The sequence below is a fragment of the Cygnus olor genome, chromosome 1 (genome assembly GCF_009769625.2).
Source record: "Cygnus olor isolate bCygOlo1 chromosome 1, bCygOlo1.pri.v2, whole genome shotgun sequence".
In the NCBI taxonomy this organism is placed as follows: domain Eukaryota; kingdom Metazoa; phylum Chordata; class Aves; order Anseriformes; family Anatidae; genus Cygnus; species Cygnus olor.
The window spans coordinates 203,846,266-203,865,422 of record NC_049169.1 but is presented as its reverse complement, the minus strand read 5'-3'; the positions used below and the strand labels follow the sequence as shown (position 1 = coordinate 203,865,422).

Sequence of the window (19,157 nt, the reverse complement as noted above, 5' to 3'; positions counted from 1 at the left end):
TCCTCCAAACACTCTGTCAATGAGTTTATCATTCACCTTTCCTGATATGCAGTTTGACCCCACTGTTTAGACATGCTAATAATCATACTGCTTCATATGGGACTGTACAATTATTTATGCCTCTTATTTGCATTAACCTATATTACTTTGTAAACAATATTTTAAAATATTAGTTTAAAATGTATTCATCATTTATCTAGTAATTTTATATAGTGATTTCAAAGCATTTTATAAAGATATTAATCCTATTTTTCAAACACTGAAGCTGAAACACTCCAAGACTAAATGAATCACCCTCTTCATTAATTTTATAGATTGGACTGAAACTCTCACCATAGTGATTTATAATCTAGCGTTATCTAAATTTCTGCAGAGTAGATAAACAGCTTAAAAACAGTACATCTGAGCTGAGAACCTCAGAGTAGAATCATCTAACACATTATTTGATAAAACATGACAGGATTTGTTGAAGAACATATTTCATCAACCACATGTGAAACTTCATAGAAGCATAAAGTATCAAAAGAAAAGAGCCTTAGAAACAACTCACACCCACTCAAAACAACAGCAAATCATGTAAAAAGTCAGATTTGTGTTCAGAATAGTCAACAAGAAAGAGACTTTCTGCAGCGGACAGGTAGATCCACATGCTTACATCCAATTACATTGTAATCACCAACTTACTAAAAAACGTTTAAGAAACAAAAAATAAACAAACCAGTATAAAGTATGCTTTGAACAAAAGAAACAGTTTTAAAGGGAGATTTAACTGTTAAGTTGCTATGTATATACTAGAATTCTAACACAAACCTCATTCAAAATATAATTACAATTACATTAATTAGTTATATGTCTCCATATCTTAATTTCCCCCAGGTTATCTTCTAACTAGTTTTGCATGCTTAGAAGCATATTCTGTTAAGTCTTGTGCAGCATGTGTTTCAGCCAATTTTAAGCTTCTCGGGTGAAAGATTCTTTACATGAGAACTGATATGTGTGAGTTCTGTAACTTTTGTCTCTGTTTTAGTCCCACTTTCTTTCATTCAAATGTATCATAAATTCAGCAGTCTTAAACAGCGAATATGAAATCACAACACATCTTGTACTTGATTTGGTATTTAAGTGTATTGTTTCCTTTTACTGCATTCTTGTTCTTCCTCTTTATTAAATCAGATTGTGAGAGAGCAAGAGTGGTATAGTAAAAAATAAAAAGCAAAGGGTAAAAATGCATATTATTTCAGATGTTATGAAATGTTAAGGAGATTTAATCACAGAAATCCCTGAAAGACTAAAACATTTGATAAAGAACAAAGATGTTGAAACAATAAATGCATAAAATCTTTCCTCCAGATATATAACTTGAGAGTTTTAATCTTAAACTGCAATATAAGGTTCAGGGAGTCACACTTTCCAAATGACACTTAAAATGCTGGCAAAGCATCCTGAATGCCAGTTTCAGCTTTGAATTGACTATGATCAGGATAACAGAGTGTATCGAAGGATATGCTCCAGCTACTACTAAAGATACTGCAACCTTCACAGCATCTTGACTTTGAGAAGTTGACAGTGTCAAAAGAATTTGAGCTACAAAACTGGAAAGATATAGGATCAGGAAAGAAATAATGGATTTAATGACAGTTAGGTGAACATCTATCAAAGGATCCCTGAAACTATCTACATAGCATTGCATCTTCTTGGTGTGTTTGCACAGAGAAGTAATTAATAGGGCTGAGGTTACCACAGATAGTACCAGAGGAAAAAAGCAACCGGCAAAGTAAAGAAGAAGAATGTACAGATGTGAACTATCCCAGTCACTGATGTGTACTGTGCTATTCTCTCTACAGTTCCCAGTTGAGCTGCAGAGGTACGTGCTGGGTGTAGTCCATAAGAAAGGAAGAGAAGTCACGGAAGAGACCACCAGTGATCCTAGAAGCAGCCGTGGAACCATCCCAGTTATTCTGAGCTTGATTTGCAGCAACAACCATTGGGTAACATTGATTATTTTAGCACAGTAGAGGACATAGAGCCAGGTACTGAACCACAAACTGGCATGGTTTACAAACATCCATACAGCACCAAAAGCTTTGTACACAGAAGCCAACTTAAAAACATCTGTAAAATAGAGACTGTGAATGTACATCATTACAGTCACCTGCAAGATAAATCTTGATGTGCTCAGGAAGATCAGAATCATATCAGCAGCAGAGATTTTTTTGCTTTTGATCCAGTTAATGCTATTAACAGCTGTAATAAATCCATTTCCCATAAATCCAACAACAACTTCAATAGCTACAATACACATTGAAATGATGAGAACTGGAGGTAACATCTCGCTGCTTTGGTCACCTCTGCCTGATTAACTTGTGAAGCTGTGCAAAAGATGAGCAGATCAGACAGTATATGACTAGCCCCAGCCCCAGTCTGCTTGCCTTATATCAAGGAACAAAAAGACATCTGGGAATGATAGTAGAAAATGTTTGTTGGTGTTGTTCCTGAGCTTGCAAATCAGAGAAGGATTTAATAATTAATTCTAAATTTTTACATGCATAAGATTTGCCTACGTTTTTCATTAGGGATGTGGGATTGTCAGGTGTATTAACTGCCTTATCTTTTATCCAATTATTTATATTCCCACCTGGAATGACAGAAGGCTCTGGCTCTGTGATTATGACTGTACCTGACAATGTGGAAGAAGATGTATCTAGCAACCCAACACAGCCAGCAGCTTGTCAGGAGATAACAAGAGGTTTTATATTATAACTATTATCTTTCACATTGTTTTGAAACTCTGTCAAGTATGACCACACTAGTTAATCACCACCATTTTAACATGGTGAAGATTGTACAGCCTTGTCCTATTTTTGGGGAGCACCCCAGACAAACAAGCTTCCCTATTGCTATTATTTATTGCTTCATATAGTTACCCACTTCTGATGTGTTCATGTAGATGGTCACTTCTATGACCATCTCTTGTGATGGTCACGTATATGGGATCAAAAGATGACAGTCTGTGGTTGTATAATGGGGAGACTTATGACAGCAGGATAGTGAAGCAGAGCAGTCCATCGAGCAGAACACTGTTAAAGTCCCACCTTCCCCAGCTACTTTCACTGCCATGACCTCTATCCCACCTGCATTTCACAGTGAAGTTTCTTCTCTAGACAGCAGATCTGGACCTCTTTTTCTTTATGGAGTGAAAGTCTGTCATCCGTCTGCATATGTGTGCCCTTTTTGGCTAGATGCTGCAATTAGTCCACAAAGATTGGAGGGGAGGTGGTGGTGGTGTTAAAGCCCACAGTGCATTATTTCTAACTTAAAAAGAAATATGTCTAGATTTATGGAACAATTTCTCCTCATTTTCTCAGCCACAATCCCATTAATTCAATCCATTAATGTAATATTGGTGCATTAATGTTGTAAATAAATTATTTTTTGCATTAGGGAAATATGAAGGAAGACATGAATACTTTGACATCATGGAAGGAAACGAGATCATTTGGCTACTGAAAAGTACTTTACTTAGGCAGTAAAGTTTTTATCATTTTTTTGTGGAAGGTTGACATATACTTCTGGAGTCCATTTCTCAATGGAGTAAGATGACTCGAAGTGAAAGGCAGACCAGGGTTCTCAATGTGATAAAACCTGCCAATTGGGGATGTACTGTTTACCTTTATATCCTATCTTCATCCTAGGATGTATAGCCTATATATATGTATATATATATATCCAACCATATCCTAGCTTTTGTAGAATTGTTCAGTAGTGAAATAGCTAACTTAAATTGGTACGAGTGCATTTCTTCATCAACTTATTGAAATGAAAATCTCCATATTTTTTTTTCTGTCAATACTTCAGTCATGCTCAATTTACATTTCCATTTAGGTCCTAGTAATCACGAAGACTGGAAGCTTTTTCCTTAAGAAGTGACTATATTTTCTTCATCACAACAATGTAAATTTAAAATTAAAAAATAAAAAAGCAATTTTGAGACACTTTTACAAAATATCTTATAGAGCTTCCAAATTTCAAAAAGCCAAAGGGGGAAAACATAATAAAACAAAACAAAGAATACATTGGCATGTTTACTTTTCCTATCATGTATCTCACAAGAAGTATTTCAAAATAGTTATAAAGTCATATCTTACTAAGGAAAAAAAAAAAAAAGAAAAGAAAAGAAAGTGTAACTTGACGCCTACGGTGTATTTTAAAGTTACATGCATAAAGCTTCCTGTACACGGAATATACATTACATAATTACAGTAATCAGTTACCTTAAAAATGTAGTCATTAAGTTACTCAAGGGAACATGACAATAACACTTTATTTTTATACACTTATAAAAAACAGCACTGCAATTATGAAGTAGAAGAAACTGCATTGGAAGATAGTCTAGAAAACTGCAAGACTAAAATGTATTCTGAACTGTTCCAGAAAACAGTTACAAAATTCTATTCTCTCTTCATATCCACCATCAAAAATAAGAATTTTAAAGGAAAACAAATCTAATTTCCATTTACCTATTTATTTTTTCCTCTGAGCAAGGTCAAGAATTGGAATAACTACTTGACAGAGAAAACATTCGTGCCTTGAAGATTCCCACCAGGTCCTTTACAAAGAAGCCATCACACAACCTCTTCACCCTGGTAGCAAGTCTATGGCTCATATAATTCAGGTAGCCTGTCTCTCAGTTCTTTGTTACTGAGCTAAAGTGCTCCATTCCCAGGTATGGTTTCTATATAGATATTTATTTCTTCTTTTTGTCTCCTAGTACGCCAAGGGTTTCCTGAGGCACTGTGCGAGTGGTACAATATTCTGGGGTTCTCCAGAGGACCATAAGTCTGCTCATGGGTGATGACAACATACCTGCAATCACCATGATACAAAAGGCCAGTTTATGGATAACAGAAACCAGGACTTGACTGTTCCTGATGTTGGCACCAGTTTGGTCCCAGACAGAGTGAGCAGGTTGGCTGCTGGAGATAATCATAGTTTCACCTACCAGTATGCAGCACCCTGAATTCTCTCATTCCCCCTTTTGCCTTTTCCTAACCCTGCAGCTTAGTTGCAACATGCTTTTGCAAAAAGCTGAGGGTACTGAGGGGTGGTGGCAGTATGAGCACCTTACTTAAGTGAGCCATGGTTGCAGGGCCTGTATACTGCAGATAAGATGGGCCGGAAGGTTTTTATGGAGCACAGCAATAATGTGTCATTTTAGTTTTCAGGCCTGGTGTACACATCTGTGGTGATAATGTACAATGAGACAGGAATGATAAGGCTTATAATGGATCCCTGTGTAAATATGAATAGGACCCTTCAGTGGTTCATAGAGCAACCTCAGGGAGACGTAGACATGATTTCATGGATTGTCCTCACAGCAGTGGAAAGATCAAAAGACTACAACGGTGTGGAGGTTGTTTGCTCTGAATTCAGAAGTCAAAAAATCCAAGTTTTATAACAGTGATTTACAAATATTCAGACTTGCAAGAAAATGGAGTCTGAAGTCCTGAAGGATGCTGTATGTCGAGAACTTCATGCTGTGGTCACAGAAGTTTCTGTTCTTATATAATATTTTATATCATGACGAATTCTCAGTTTCATCTATTTCTATTAGGAACAAACTATGATGAAAATAAGGGTGCTTACTCCAAATATTTAGAATTTATCTAATACTAGGATTATAAGTTTCCTTGATTTTTCAATTATATTGTCTAGATAGGTCAACATTTTCTTAGCAATAAAACCAGAGATCAGAATTTTAAAGACACCTACACACACACATGTCATTGGGTATATGTAATCAGACATATAGATTCACTTTGGTGTGATGTGTCTCCACAAAGAGACCAGCAGCAACCTGGATGAAAGGACAACTGCAATAAAGGAAAGAAGGTACTCTGTGAAGGAAAGACAAAGAGCTTGCAGATCCCAGGTAGGGTTGCCACATTAATGCTCTTTTGTAGATTTCTTTTTGAGCTACAGATTTAACAGTCATGTTCAGAACAGATCTAGTTGGCAGAGGATACAGAAGAGACCTTACAATATGTCAGAGTTCCTTGACCTCATCCTCTGGGAGAGCATGTGATTGAATTTATAAAAGTGGCTGAGCCACAGTGTGATGCGGACTCTAGCAATTCTTAAAAATAATCACAGGACAATATTAGTGTGACACAAATAGTAAATTCTGGAGAGAAGTGTCTGAATTTACACATTTTCCCTTACAAGACAAAACACACTGTACTTAGAGAAGATAGGTTCAGTTCACTGGGTAACAGCTTTCCTCTTTTGATTCATGCATTCGTATTAACAACTGTGATAAATACACTTCCCACAATTCCTACAATAATTTTAATTGTTGAAGTAGTTAGAGAGATTATTAAAGCACAGCAGACAGTTTCTGGCTCTTGTAAAACACTGTCCATTCTGCTCATTCAGAAAAGCATGAAGCACTAATTAACTGGTATCTGGTTAATCTTTCAGCCTTTTACTGTGTGCAAGAAGCATATGAATATGATACTGGAAGATTTATTTCTTGTATTGTTCAGGAAGATGCATATCTTGGAAATGTTGCTGATGAACCATCCAACTACAACCACTGTTTCATAAGTTTTAGTGAGAAGTAATTGCCTATGGCTGGATTGAGGATAGGAAAAAATAGAACATGTTTAATGGCATTGACTTTTTTGCGTTAAGTTCTTGCTGCTGTCTTTTAAGTAAGAGCTTTGATTTTGGTGTGACATGACAGGTGCTCAAACTGCTGCCACCCTTCTGTATCTTTACTCATCTCTCTGCATGTTAACAGACATGCCTTTTGAATTTTGGTGCCCTCATCTACGCCAAACTAATTCTTGATCAAATTTCAAAATGTAAAGCTTTCTCATGTGATACCTCCAGCACATTTGAGGAAAAAAAATCATAAACAAAAACCATGGAGATGAACATCTGTAAAGTCCATGCAGTTGAACTCGCTTCTAACTTGAGAACCAGGCTTTTCATCTCATGGAGATATGGACATGTGAAGGTTCAGCCATGATCCAGAGTGAAATCAAGGTGGGATAATGGCATTTACCTGAACATGCACATGAGGAAGCAATCCCAAGACCGTCAATTTAGATATAACCCTAAAAGTCCATTCTTGCAACAGCAGAGTTGGCCATATTTTCCTTTATAACAATGTTTGGCTGACTATCATAGGTATATATGTTTGTATCTGAAGTGTAGATATGGTAAGTTTAATGAGATAAATTTCATCTTGCATGGCCATTTACTCCAGCAGCTGGACCAGCAGATAAATACACAAGTAAAAAACTGACATTTTCAAAAAACACCTATTGTATAATGGCTTTTACATGAGTGTTTGTTATGGGGTACTCCTGTGAAAACTACTACTAAAATTTGTTGGACTGTCCAATTAGTTTTTGTCCACTCTCCAAGACTGGAGAGATCAAGCACACAGCAGGAAAAAATAAGACTTCATGAGGTCTAGTAGATGCTGTCATTTTGTTTGATGTTCCTCAAACAATTCTTAAATGTTTTTCAAACTCAGACTGTTACAGTGAAATCAGAACTAGGGTAGGGTTTGGACAGATTAAGATCATGCTTCAGAAGGACACATCTCATCTATTCACATTGTTAGTGTACTAAGTGAATCATAAATCTAGCTTTTCCTATCATTCTCTAAGTCATTATGATTATTAGGAAGACATGATCTGGAAACATTAGCTTCTCTTTTTCAGTCTTCACAATCTGCTCCCCTGAAACGTTAGAAGGGCTCTGGATCACCAACTGAACTGCATTACTGGAATCATGCTGTCTCCCTCATGTTTTCTGTCTAAAAGCAGAATACCTAGCCTGTAATTTCATTTTAGAATTCTACCTGGAAAGAAAAATATTGGAAGAATTTCAACTTTTTCCCTGCCTCCTAGTGACATTACAGTTTTGTGTTTAACATGTGCTAACCATTTGCTGACTGTTTATGTTTTATTATACCACAACTAAATTAAAAGATTTGCAAAACAGTACAAGAAAGTCAAGAATGCATACTACCATGGTAGTAAACATTCAATTTCCTAATAGAGAAAGAGAGAGGGAGATGAGAATAATTTATTGTTCACTCGTATTTTGTGCTGAAAAAATAAAGGAAAACAGACTTTATTTCAATTTGGAGGAAGGACACCACTTTCCAAGGAATCATAATAAATTTAATTCCAGTGGAGTAAGTGCCTACTAGATCCTCATGACATTTGTTCACCTTTAAATCATGAGCTTTTTAATAAATAAGATTTTTACAGTCCGTAATTAATAGCACATATTTATAACACAGGCATAAGACAATGAAGTACTTAGTAATAATATCCTTATAGAAAAATAATTGAATAATAAAAACAACAAAAACATCAACAAAGAATAGGAGAATACTTTTTGTATAAGATGAAGAAATAGGCCAACAAAACTTGCAAGAAAAAAGAAAAGGTAAGCCATCATCATTTGGGTTTAGACTCTTGCCCAGAAACTCAGCAGTCCTGACTCTATTGCTGTAAACATGGTTGTTGCTGCCCATGGCACTTTCTAAAATGGTTCATCAAGTGTTCCTCATGTATTTGACAAGGTATAGAAGGCTTGTGAACCTTAATAAAATATCCTGAATCTAGTAAACAACAATAAATCAAGCTGCCATTTAACACATTGCTGACTTTATATTTCACAAAGAAGTAATGCTGCAAAATATCTCAAAAATACATGTGAAAGGGTGATAATCTCTTTTACGATTAATTTGCAAGCTGTCATACTGCTGTCATTGTTGAACTGGAGATAACATACTGTTAATATCAGTAAAATACAATTTGTTTTTCAGAGGGCCGTTGTCAAAACTGAAGACTGATCATACAAAGCTAATGGAAAGAGTCCTTCAAAATACTTGAGCGAGGTCAAAAGATAGAACGCAGCACAGATGAAACAAAGAAGTAACTATAACTTTAAGGAAGTAAGAATGCATGTACACCCCAGAAAGAAGAAGCTGGAGTTAGGAAGAAACTACTGACTGTAACAATTTCTCTTTGTCATGAAGGAATAGAGTTTAACTAATTATGCGTCAACTCAAGACAGTATTTGTAAAGATGAGTGAAGATAGTATTTGTAAATATGAGTTTGTGCTTTATACCATGTAAAGTATGAAAGGAAATGTGTTCACTTCCTGAGTAATGCTGGATGCCACCCGCACCACTCACTCTCATTCCCTCCTTTTTCTCATTTCCCCGATTTGTTTCTTCACCTTCAATACACCAGCAAATGAATTTATTCCCTCCAAAACTCACTTTTCCAGAAAGCCTTACAAAAACCTTGCCCCATATCAGTGTAAGACACCAGAAGAGCACTCATGTTTTCCCTACCTCAATTCACAAAGGAACTAGCTGCCAGCCTATGCCTATAAGCTTTAACTGGATGCCTTCCTGGATAGGAAGGGATGAATACTGTGTTAGCTGGGTCAACAATAAAGCATTTTGTTTTTATCTCCATATCTTCATTGCAAACTATCACTGTCTGCAGCCACAGTTATATCTTTATCTGACATTTGTCACTACGATTGGAAGAGCTCTTGTGGGCTGAGTTTGGTTCACTGTGTATTGTACAGTATCCACCACAAAGCTTAAGAAGTAATAATGAATTCAGGGTAAATTTTTCAATGAAAGCATATTATCCTTATAGTGGTTTTGACTGGGATGGAGTACATTTTCTTCATAGTAGCTTGTATGATGCTATTTCTTGGATTTGTGATGAAAACAGTGGTGATAACATACCAATGTTTTGGTTGTTGCAGAGCAGTGCTCACACAGTGCCTTTTCACACTTTTCTACTTCTGGTGCTACCCTGGCAGCAAGATAGCTGGGGGTGCACAGGTTACTGGGAGGGGACACAGCCAAAACAGCTGACCCCAGCTGACAAAGGGAGTTACTCCATGCTATATAACGTCACGTTCAGTAGTAACAGCTGTGGAACAGATGGAGGAAGGGGGGATGTCCCTCAGTTTTCAGTTTCAATGTGTGGTGGTTTTACCTTCCTGGGCAGCTGAACTCCACCACAACCACTCTCTCACTCCCCCTCCTCAAAGACAAAGGGGAAGAAAATACGATGAAAAGGGCTCAAAGGTTGAGATAATGACAGGGAGATCACTCAGCAATTATTGTGACAGGCAAAACAAACTCAGAGTAGGGAGACTAATATAATTTATTGACTATCACTAGGAGACTAGAGAAGTGACAACTAAAAGCAAACTAAAACCATCTTCCCCTCATTCACTCCCTTCTACCTCTTCCCCTCAAGCAGCACACAGGAACGGGGAATGGGGGCTGTGGTCAGTCCCTGACGCTTCGTCTCCGCCACTCCTTCACGGTCACTCTGCCCCTGCTCCACACAGGGTCCCTCCCACGGGATGCCGTCCTTCCCGAACTGAGCCTGTGGGGGCTGCCCACAGGCTGCAGCTCTTCAAGAACTGCTCCCACATGGCTCCGTACCACAGGGTCCATCCCTCAGGAGCAAACTGCTCCAGCATGGGCGGCAGCTCCCCCCAGACCCCCTGCTCCCACGTGGGCTCCTCTCCAGAGGCTGCAGCTCCAGCCCGGGGCCTGCTCCTGCAGGGGCTCTCCATGGGCCGCAGCCTCCTCCAGGCCACATCCACCTGCTCCACCAGGGGCTCCTCCACGGGCTGCAGCATGGAGATCTGCTCCATGTGGGACCCGTGGGCTGCAGGGGGACAGCCTGCTCCACCAGGGGCCTCTCCATGGGCCGCAGGGGAACTTGTGCTGCGTGCCTGGAGCACCTCCTGCCCTCCTTCTACACTCACCTTGGGGGCTGCAGGGCTGCTTCTCTGACAGTTCTCACATCTGCTGTAGCACAACAGTTTTTTGACCCTTTCTTAACTCTGCTCTCACAGAGGCACAAACAACATCGCTTATTGGCTAAGCTCTGGGCAGCGGCGGGTCTCTTTTGGAGACGGCTGAAACTGGCCCTTATCTGACTTGGGGCAGCTTCTGGATTCTTCTCACAGAGGCCACCTCTGCAGCCATCCGCTACCAAAACCTTTCCATGTAAACCCAGTGCACAATGACAAGTGTTTTTCTTGCTCTTAATAAAACAAATAAAGTATTTTAACAATGAATGAATTATTTATACTTAGTTTGCCATCATCATTCAGATTTTCCTTGCACTCAGCTGAAAACACAAAAATGTTGATGATCATACACAACACCTAGAAGAAAAATCTCTAATTACATCAGTCAGAGCAATAGACCTTGGTAACCTGCATTGCCCAGAGGATGCAATGACATTTTAAGCTTTGAGAAAGGCAACTTAAACATTTTTTCTTTTTAAGGAAGGGGTACAAAGAAACCTGGTCATGTTATAAAGTTGAAAGAAAAAGCAAAACATTATAAGGTCAACATTCCCCTTTTTAGGCTACCAGAAATAAAGTTAAATGTCTGGATCACAGGACACAATGAAAACAAATTGCACGTACAGTAATAGGTAAGACCCAAACTGCTTTTCAGACATGTAGTAAACCTGACTTTAACACATTACTTCTGGAAAGAACACACAGCTCAAGAAACAGATTTGCAGTCTGTTCACAGATCTGCAGAGCTGAGGGTTCTGGTGGTCTCACAAACATGAACAGTCATTGACAAGGCCAGAAGTCACCTTGCCACCACTCTTACTGCTTGACACAAACACCTTGGGAGACCTTTTCTCCATATCCTAGTGTCACTAGACTTTAAAATAACCATTGACCAATATCTGCTCTCCAGTATTCTACTTCTGTTGTTGTTTAGTAGACCTCCAGTAGCTGTCAGGTCTGTGTCAAGTTCTGAGACATAGCTGGCAGCCCTCTTCAGAAAGTCCCACAGACAAAGGCACTAGATTACCATGTTTGACCAGTGAAAGAAGTCCCAATGTTCAGAAGAGAATAATTTTCATTTTGTCATTTGAACACCAAACGGAATGAGAAACCAAGAATTCAAAGAGTTAACAAATAAATAAATAAATATTTTCCACTCATACAGACTATATTAATGTATCTGAGAAACAACACTTAACTGCAACATAGCTTTTTGTTTTGTGTGCTTGTTTTTTTGTTTCTTTTTTGTTATAGTGGATTTATAAGTTTAAAACACATATTAATATTTAAGAAATATGTCCTCAGTTTCTAAATGTATCTGAATTGTAAATTTATCTCACAATAATGCTCTGTAGTATTTAGGTAAAACAAGTTCATTTAAACTGTTTAATATATTATTTTCCATTTAAAAAAAATGATCTTTGCAATTTTGTTAGCAATTCTACTGTACTATTTGTAAGCGATAACTGAAATTCAGCAAATAGAAAGCTGTTTTTTCCCAATGCAACGAATCCATCACAAGAAAAAAGATCAGTAAAAACAACTGTATGTGGTGATACCATTAAAGATTTTATCATCAAGAGCACTGTACAAGCAAAATTAAATATTCATTTTTTTTAATTATCAACTGTTAAGTGCCTACTTTTGCCAACTGTACACCTTTCATATAAATGTGCCTTTTAGTACAAATAAGTATTGTGTCCTTAATACCATTTATAGGCTTCCACTATTTCAGCACTATTAGCAAATCGCTTGCAGTGATCTGATGCTGGATCCGCTTGTGTTTGTATAACCAGTGTGCCATTCTGACAGTCGACTGCAATGCAAATCCCTCTGTCAATACTCCACACCACCTGTGATGCAAATTTAGATTAATCCTGATTTTCACTGCTTACTTATACTTTTTTAGTAATGTAAGCGACATGTCACAGCAAATCCTACTCACCTTGAAAGTCAGCAATATTTCTGGCACTGCCTCTAGGAGAAAGAAAACGTTATCTGTTCAGAAAGATTTGTATTGAAGTCTCTCCTTATATGAGCTTATATGAGCTTCGGAGCTCGTATAAATAAAGAAAAAGTCTGTGTATTTATAACCTGTTTCTGATGCACATGACTTAAGTAACATCTTCTGTACAGCTCTGAGATCAGGTCACTTGACTTTTTAAGTACAGCTTCCCAGATGTGAAGAAAACTAATGAAAAATCTACAATTCATTCTGTTTGTTATTTACTTTGTAGTAACTAGATGTCACATGGATGTGAGCATAGCTTGGGGTAGTAGAGTACAATGAAATCCATTACCAACATGCCTGGGTCCAGGTATTATTTCTCAATATCTTATTAGCTTTTAATTTAGCAGTAATTAAATGTTACTTGGTGTGATTACTACAGCAAGGGGTGAATGATGCATGAAATAAAAAGCCATCAAAACCTTGAGAAAATACTCTGCACAATGACACGTCTGTTTACTGTATGCAAAGTTTAGAATGATATTCTCAAGTGGGAAGCACATTCAAAATCACACACATACATACACACACACACAAAGTAGTTTTTCCTATGTTTCAAGTTAAAATGGTAGAAGCAAAAGACCAATTTATCCTGTTATGAATTAATTTCTACAGATGGATGTTTTCTGGGACAGTTGAAGGCAGGTTTCCATAAATGAAATAACTGCTGAACTCCTCAATGTGGTAAAACCAGACAGTTCTGAGGGATATGACTTGCTGGTACACAAAAATCTCTTACATGGAAAAGGTGAATAGGGTTGACAACTTATGGTCTTTTCTTGTACAGTAAATAGGTGGCATCAAATGAAAGAGGAGTTAAAAGCAAACAAAAGTTGGTATTCCACATTACACATAGGGGAAGTTGCAGGACTGCTTGTCAGAAGATACTACCAGTGCTAAAAGTCTGCATGGATCCAAAAGATGAATTTAGATGTCCATAGGAAATAAATCAATTGGGTATTGCTTAAATACATTAAAAATAAATAAATAAATAAATAAATAATCTGGTTCACATAGTCCCTGGGCTATAAAATTTTGATGCCCAGAAGAGTATCAGGAGAAAATAATGTCTATATTTGTCCAGTTTGTATAATCTTCCCTAGGCATCTGTTCTCTGCTTCTGTCACAAGGAGGTCCCTGGACAGGCAGACCTTTGGTCCCACCTGGTGTAAATGAATTAATGTTGCTGAGCTATGCTACATTATGTAGCACTTCTGACAGTTCAGTACATTGTATGACCAACAATATTCTTTCATGGTTTTGACTATGTCCAACCACAAAATACAGTCCCCATGCTACAACTATAATTATTTGTATTAGTGAAGTACCTGGATCCCAGAAAATAATTGAATCCCATTGTGCCAAAGTCTGTAAATACATGCACAGCAATAACAGCAGTTTTGTCCCAAGTAGTATAGGAGAAAATTAGTTCCAACCACAATTATATTTGAATCCAGAAAGGACTCCCAAAAGTAATAATTTTGTCTGTTTAAAAAGATTCACACTGGTGTTTTTGCTCATAATTCTTCATTTCCACTAATAAAGCAGAAGCCCAAAGTCTGTTTCGCTTGTATCACTTTCACACGTCTAAGGCAGTAAAATACTGTGGAATTATTCTTGGTTTACTCTTCAGTAAACAAGAGAATAAGGCTCATTATTTCAGAAATGGCAATTAGTTACTCAATTCAATCCCACTTAGAAATAACTGTTATAACTGCTTTTATTGCAGAACATTTATTTATTGTTTTGGATTTTGACTGTTATTTGCAGTGGTGTTCAGATATTTTGTATTTAGATTTACTGTGCAGATCTGACTAAATCCAAGAATGTGACATTTGGCCTTCCTCAGGAAAAGCAGAACAGTTAAAAATCTCTCTGGGATCTTTGTTGCAGATTTATACTTACCCAAATTATTTTTTTTTTTCAAAGTTATTATGATTTGAGATAAGGAGAAAAAAGAAACACCCAAAAAAATGTGAACACTTTATGCCAGTTTTTAAATATCAAAAACTATAATTAGCTTTAATGAAAAGACATATAACATGGACAGGACATGGACATGTCAAAGTCTACTCAGTTAACATGGGTTATATATGAATGATTTATTAATTTAAAGTGGAATAAGGACACATTTCAGCGATACAGCTGAAACGGCGTAACATTTCCCTGTGGCAGAGAATGGGTTGTCTTGCTCCCGCCAGCTGCTGCTGGTTTGCCTGTGCCAGATTCAATGCCCAGTGGCCTCCATCATGAGTTTATTTATTTTTTTGAGCTGAAAAACAACTAGCACACTAACACGAGTAAATGGTATTCTGCAAACCTAGCAGATTAAATCAGCTCAGTGAAAGCAGGAAGATGAGCACAGGAGACAGCTCCCACATGGAGCAAGTAGGAGCAGAATTAGAGGGTTCTAGGAGGAAAGAGGGCAAAATGGGGCTGTTCTGGACATTCTTGGCAAAATATTAGATGGACCCAGCCGTGCCAAACAAACACACAAAAACACTACTGTGGCAGGCTGCAATACAATCCTCATGGTATTTCATAAACAATTTCATGCACTAATTAACTACTTTCTTCTTAGGATCCTTTGGGGCCCAGAGAAGAAAACTTCTCTGTGGTATAGATTCAGCCAGTCTGTTGTAGATGAAGCCACTAGGTTGTTTCAACTATTTTGTTTTACAGTCAAGAATCCATTCAGATGTACTAAGCAGCTTAGGCTAATATATTCACGTTCTGGATGCATTAAAAATAACTTATTCCTTTAAAGAAGCTTTTAAACTCTAAGTCTAACCCTCAACAGTCACATAACTCAGGTTCATCTTCCAACTATTCTGCTATCAACACTGGTCAAATAAGGATCCAAATTTAAAAGCTTATTTCACCAGTTCAGTAATTGAATAGAGGTTACTGGGTAATATGCACCAGATATTATGGAAACACTACTTCTCCCCTTCTTTCTGTCACTCTTAGACATGGAGTGATTTAAGGGGTAACTTTGCTCTGTGTATTGTACTGAGATTTGAATCTACTCAAAACTGACGAACTGAGAGCTTCTAAACTTGTTTTGTGAAAGACTAACTGCATTTCTGATATTAGCTATAGATGTCACAAATCCACATGTCTGTTTGAAACTCAGACAGCCAGTCCATTATATACACTTTTTCCCCTTTCTGCACCTCGATAATGAATGTGATTCTATCACTTCTCCTTCATTCAGGAAGAGTTCATGTCTGACTATATCGTAGGTAACATCACTGATCAAATCCCAGCAGCCACATTCCCCTCTTCAACTCTCACTCCCCTCTCTCTGGCTGAACGTTTTCAATTTGATGACTAAGGGCAGTAAAACTCAATTTCTCATTCTGCTCTGCTTCACCAGGCTGCTTTGTTATTTTAAAGTCTCTTCTCCATATGGTGTCATGCTCTTATCCCCATATTTCACTGTCTTCCAGGGGAGCATCCATCCCCAGTTATCCGATACCACGTTGCCCCCTAGTGACAAATACTTAACTTCTCTCATGTTTCATTCCACTCCATCCAGCTTCTGCAAGTGCTGACTTCTTTTTCTGCAGCATTCCCCGTTTTGTTTGTTTATTTTTTTTCTGGTCCATGCCCTTTTCTTTGTTAGAAAAAAAAGTTTTTTAATCCTTTCCCTCTAGGATACTAGTTGAGCCAGACTCATTTTGGTTCTAGTCTGCAAGTAGACCCAAGCTTCTGCATTGTTCTCAACCATGGCTATGTACGACATGCTAAATTCACCCGGGCAGGATTTCTGCCGTAGAGCTAGTAATGCAGGAGTCGGTGGTGACTTTCCCCTCCATCAGGTGGATAGACATAGACAACATAGGCAATGGGATCAAGTGCACCCTCAGCAAGTTTGCAGAGGACACCAAGCTGAGTGGTGCATTTGATGAAAAGAAGGAAGGGATGCCATCCAAAGGGACCTGGGCAGGCTGGGGAAGTGGGCCCATGTGAACTGCATGAGGTTCAACAAGTCCAAGTGCAAGGTTTTGCACCTGGGTCAGGGCAATCCCAGACGGGAGTACAGACTAGGAGAAGAATTCATTGAGAGCAGCCCTGCAGAGAAGAACTTGGGGGTTCTGGTGGATGAAAAGCTCAACATGAGCCAGCAGTGTGTGCTTGCAGCACAGAAAGCCAGCTGCATCCTGGGCTGTATCAACAAAGGAGTGGCCAGCAGGTCAAGGGAGATGATTGTCGCCCTCTGTGAGGCCCCACCTGGAGTCTTGCATCCAGGTCTGGGGCCCCCAGCACAAAAAAAGGATGTGTATCTGTTACTGAGTCCATAGGAGGGCCATGAAGATCATCAGAGGGCTGAAGCACCTCTCCTATGATGACAGGATGAGGGAGCTGGGGATATTCAGCCTGGAGAAGAGAAGGCTCCAGAAAGGCCTTCTTGCAGCCTTGCAGTACTTAAAGGGGTCTTATGAAAAAGATGGAGAGCGACTTTTTACTTGGTAAGGTAGTGATAGGACAAGGGGGAATGTTTTTAAACTAAAAGAGGGGAGATTTAGATTGAATATTAGGAAGAAATTCTTCACTCAGAGGCAAGTGAGGCCCTGGCACAGATTGCCCAGAGAAGCTGCGGATGCCCCATTCCTGGAGGTGTTCCAGGCCAGGTTGGATGGGGCTTCGGGCAACCTGATCTAGTGTGTGGCATCCCTGCCCATGGCAATGGGGTTGGAACTAGATGATCTTTAAGGTCCCTTCCAACTCAAATCATGCTATGGTAACTCCATGATGATTCTCACCCATTCTGTGGAGGGAAGGAGACTCCAGAAGACTAAAATGGTACAAAACAAAAATTTTGTGCTTAAAAAGGCATGTATAAACTAGCAGACACTGGAGGCAGGGAGATTAGGAGCATGTGTCACCTGCAGTTCCTGACATACTCACTGGGATGCATTAAACTGGTGGCTCTAATTGAGTTCATCCAGGCCTTTTCCTCATCTTAGTGTCCATATAACTGGCTTTTATAAAGAAAGCAGGGATATCTCCTATATGATGGAACGTGCTATGTCAGCGGCTGATTACTGTTTTGTACATGAAGACATAATTCCAATTTTACACTAAGGTGGGCATCTGAGATGCTTCTTTAACTCAAGGATCCAATTCAGCATAATTTTGAACATTAGGATAATTATCTTTGCTTTGATTTTGTTCAATTTATTTTCTAAATACACTGACTCCTAGTGAGACCTCCAGAAGGCATGTCATCAGTATATGCAATCTGCCTGGACTACACAATCACTCTGAAAAACAGTTATATGGGTTCTGAGCAGGTTCCAGAACTGCCGAAGTTGATGGGAAAACCCAGATGATGGAAAAGCTCATTGCCTAAAAATGTTTTTATTATGATAAGTGATTATTAAACACTCTCAAAATAGAGTCAATGCTATAAAAACGCTTACATTCTTTTTGATTAATACCACTCCTACAAATATAACAGCATTAGATATTTGTTCCAAACTGTGCCATTCATTTAACAAGATAGTATCTGTTCCTCCTTGGCTTGGACTCATGATTTTCCTTCTGTTCTGCAGTCTCCTTTTACACTCACTGCAATATGAAAGTGCTTCGTAGGTTATGGGGCTATTGGTAAGCATTACCAGAAATGATTATATACATTAACATGCCAGTCCCGTACTAGTGAAGAATCAGAACGATAGACAGCACATGAATTTCCAAATACTGAACAAGGTGGTGAGTGAGGTATCCTAGATTTTCAGGAATATACTCTAGAGCTTTTTATACAACCCAACAAGCAATCATCTAAGTAACCCATACCAAGACAGTCTTTACTATAGATATTGTTTTTTACCCCACAAAAACAATTAAAAATCAGATTTCTTAGTGTCTAATTGTTTTGCTCTTGGCTTATTCTGAGGGAAAGACAGATGTACAGTCCAGCTAAGACTTTCTAGGACTCTGGAAGACAGGTTTAAATGTACTAATAATCTGAAGACACCATCTGACGCAAATGGACAGTATCCATTTCTATCACCAGAGGACAAGGAACAGCTGCCCTGCACACATGGTCTTGAAATCCATTTATGGCGTGTTTGTTAAGCAGAGCTTGCCTAAAATATAGCATGATTTTATACACTGCCTCTGTTCCTCACTATTTTTCTTCATTACGACACTAATGTCACCTTCTCTCAGTAATCTGGCCAGCCTTCTGTTTTCAGAAATCTAATATGCTACCCTATTGTTTCTAAGATAAAAGGTACTAATGGCAGCACTGAT

The 19,157-nt window shown here is 38.4% G+C and overlaps 1 protein-coding gene across 1 annotated transcript; it reads right to left on the bottom strand.

The window, feature by feature from the left end:
* Window positions 1–1,393: 1,393 nt before the first annotated feature.
* LOC121076635 (taste receptor type 2 member 40-like) lies at window positions 1,394–2,383 on the bottom strand. Its single transcript, XM_040571160.1, has one exon. The coding sequence runs from the start codon at window positions 2,327–2,329 to the stop codon at window positions 1,394–1,396; it is 936 nt and encodes a 311-aa protein (XP_040427094.1). The 5' UTR covers window positions 2,330–2,383.
* Between the last annotated feature and the right edge of the window lie 16,774 nt (window positions 2,384–19,157).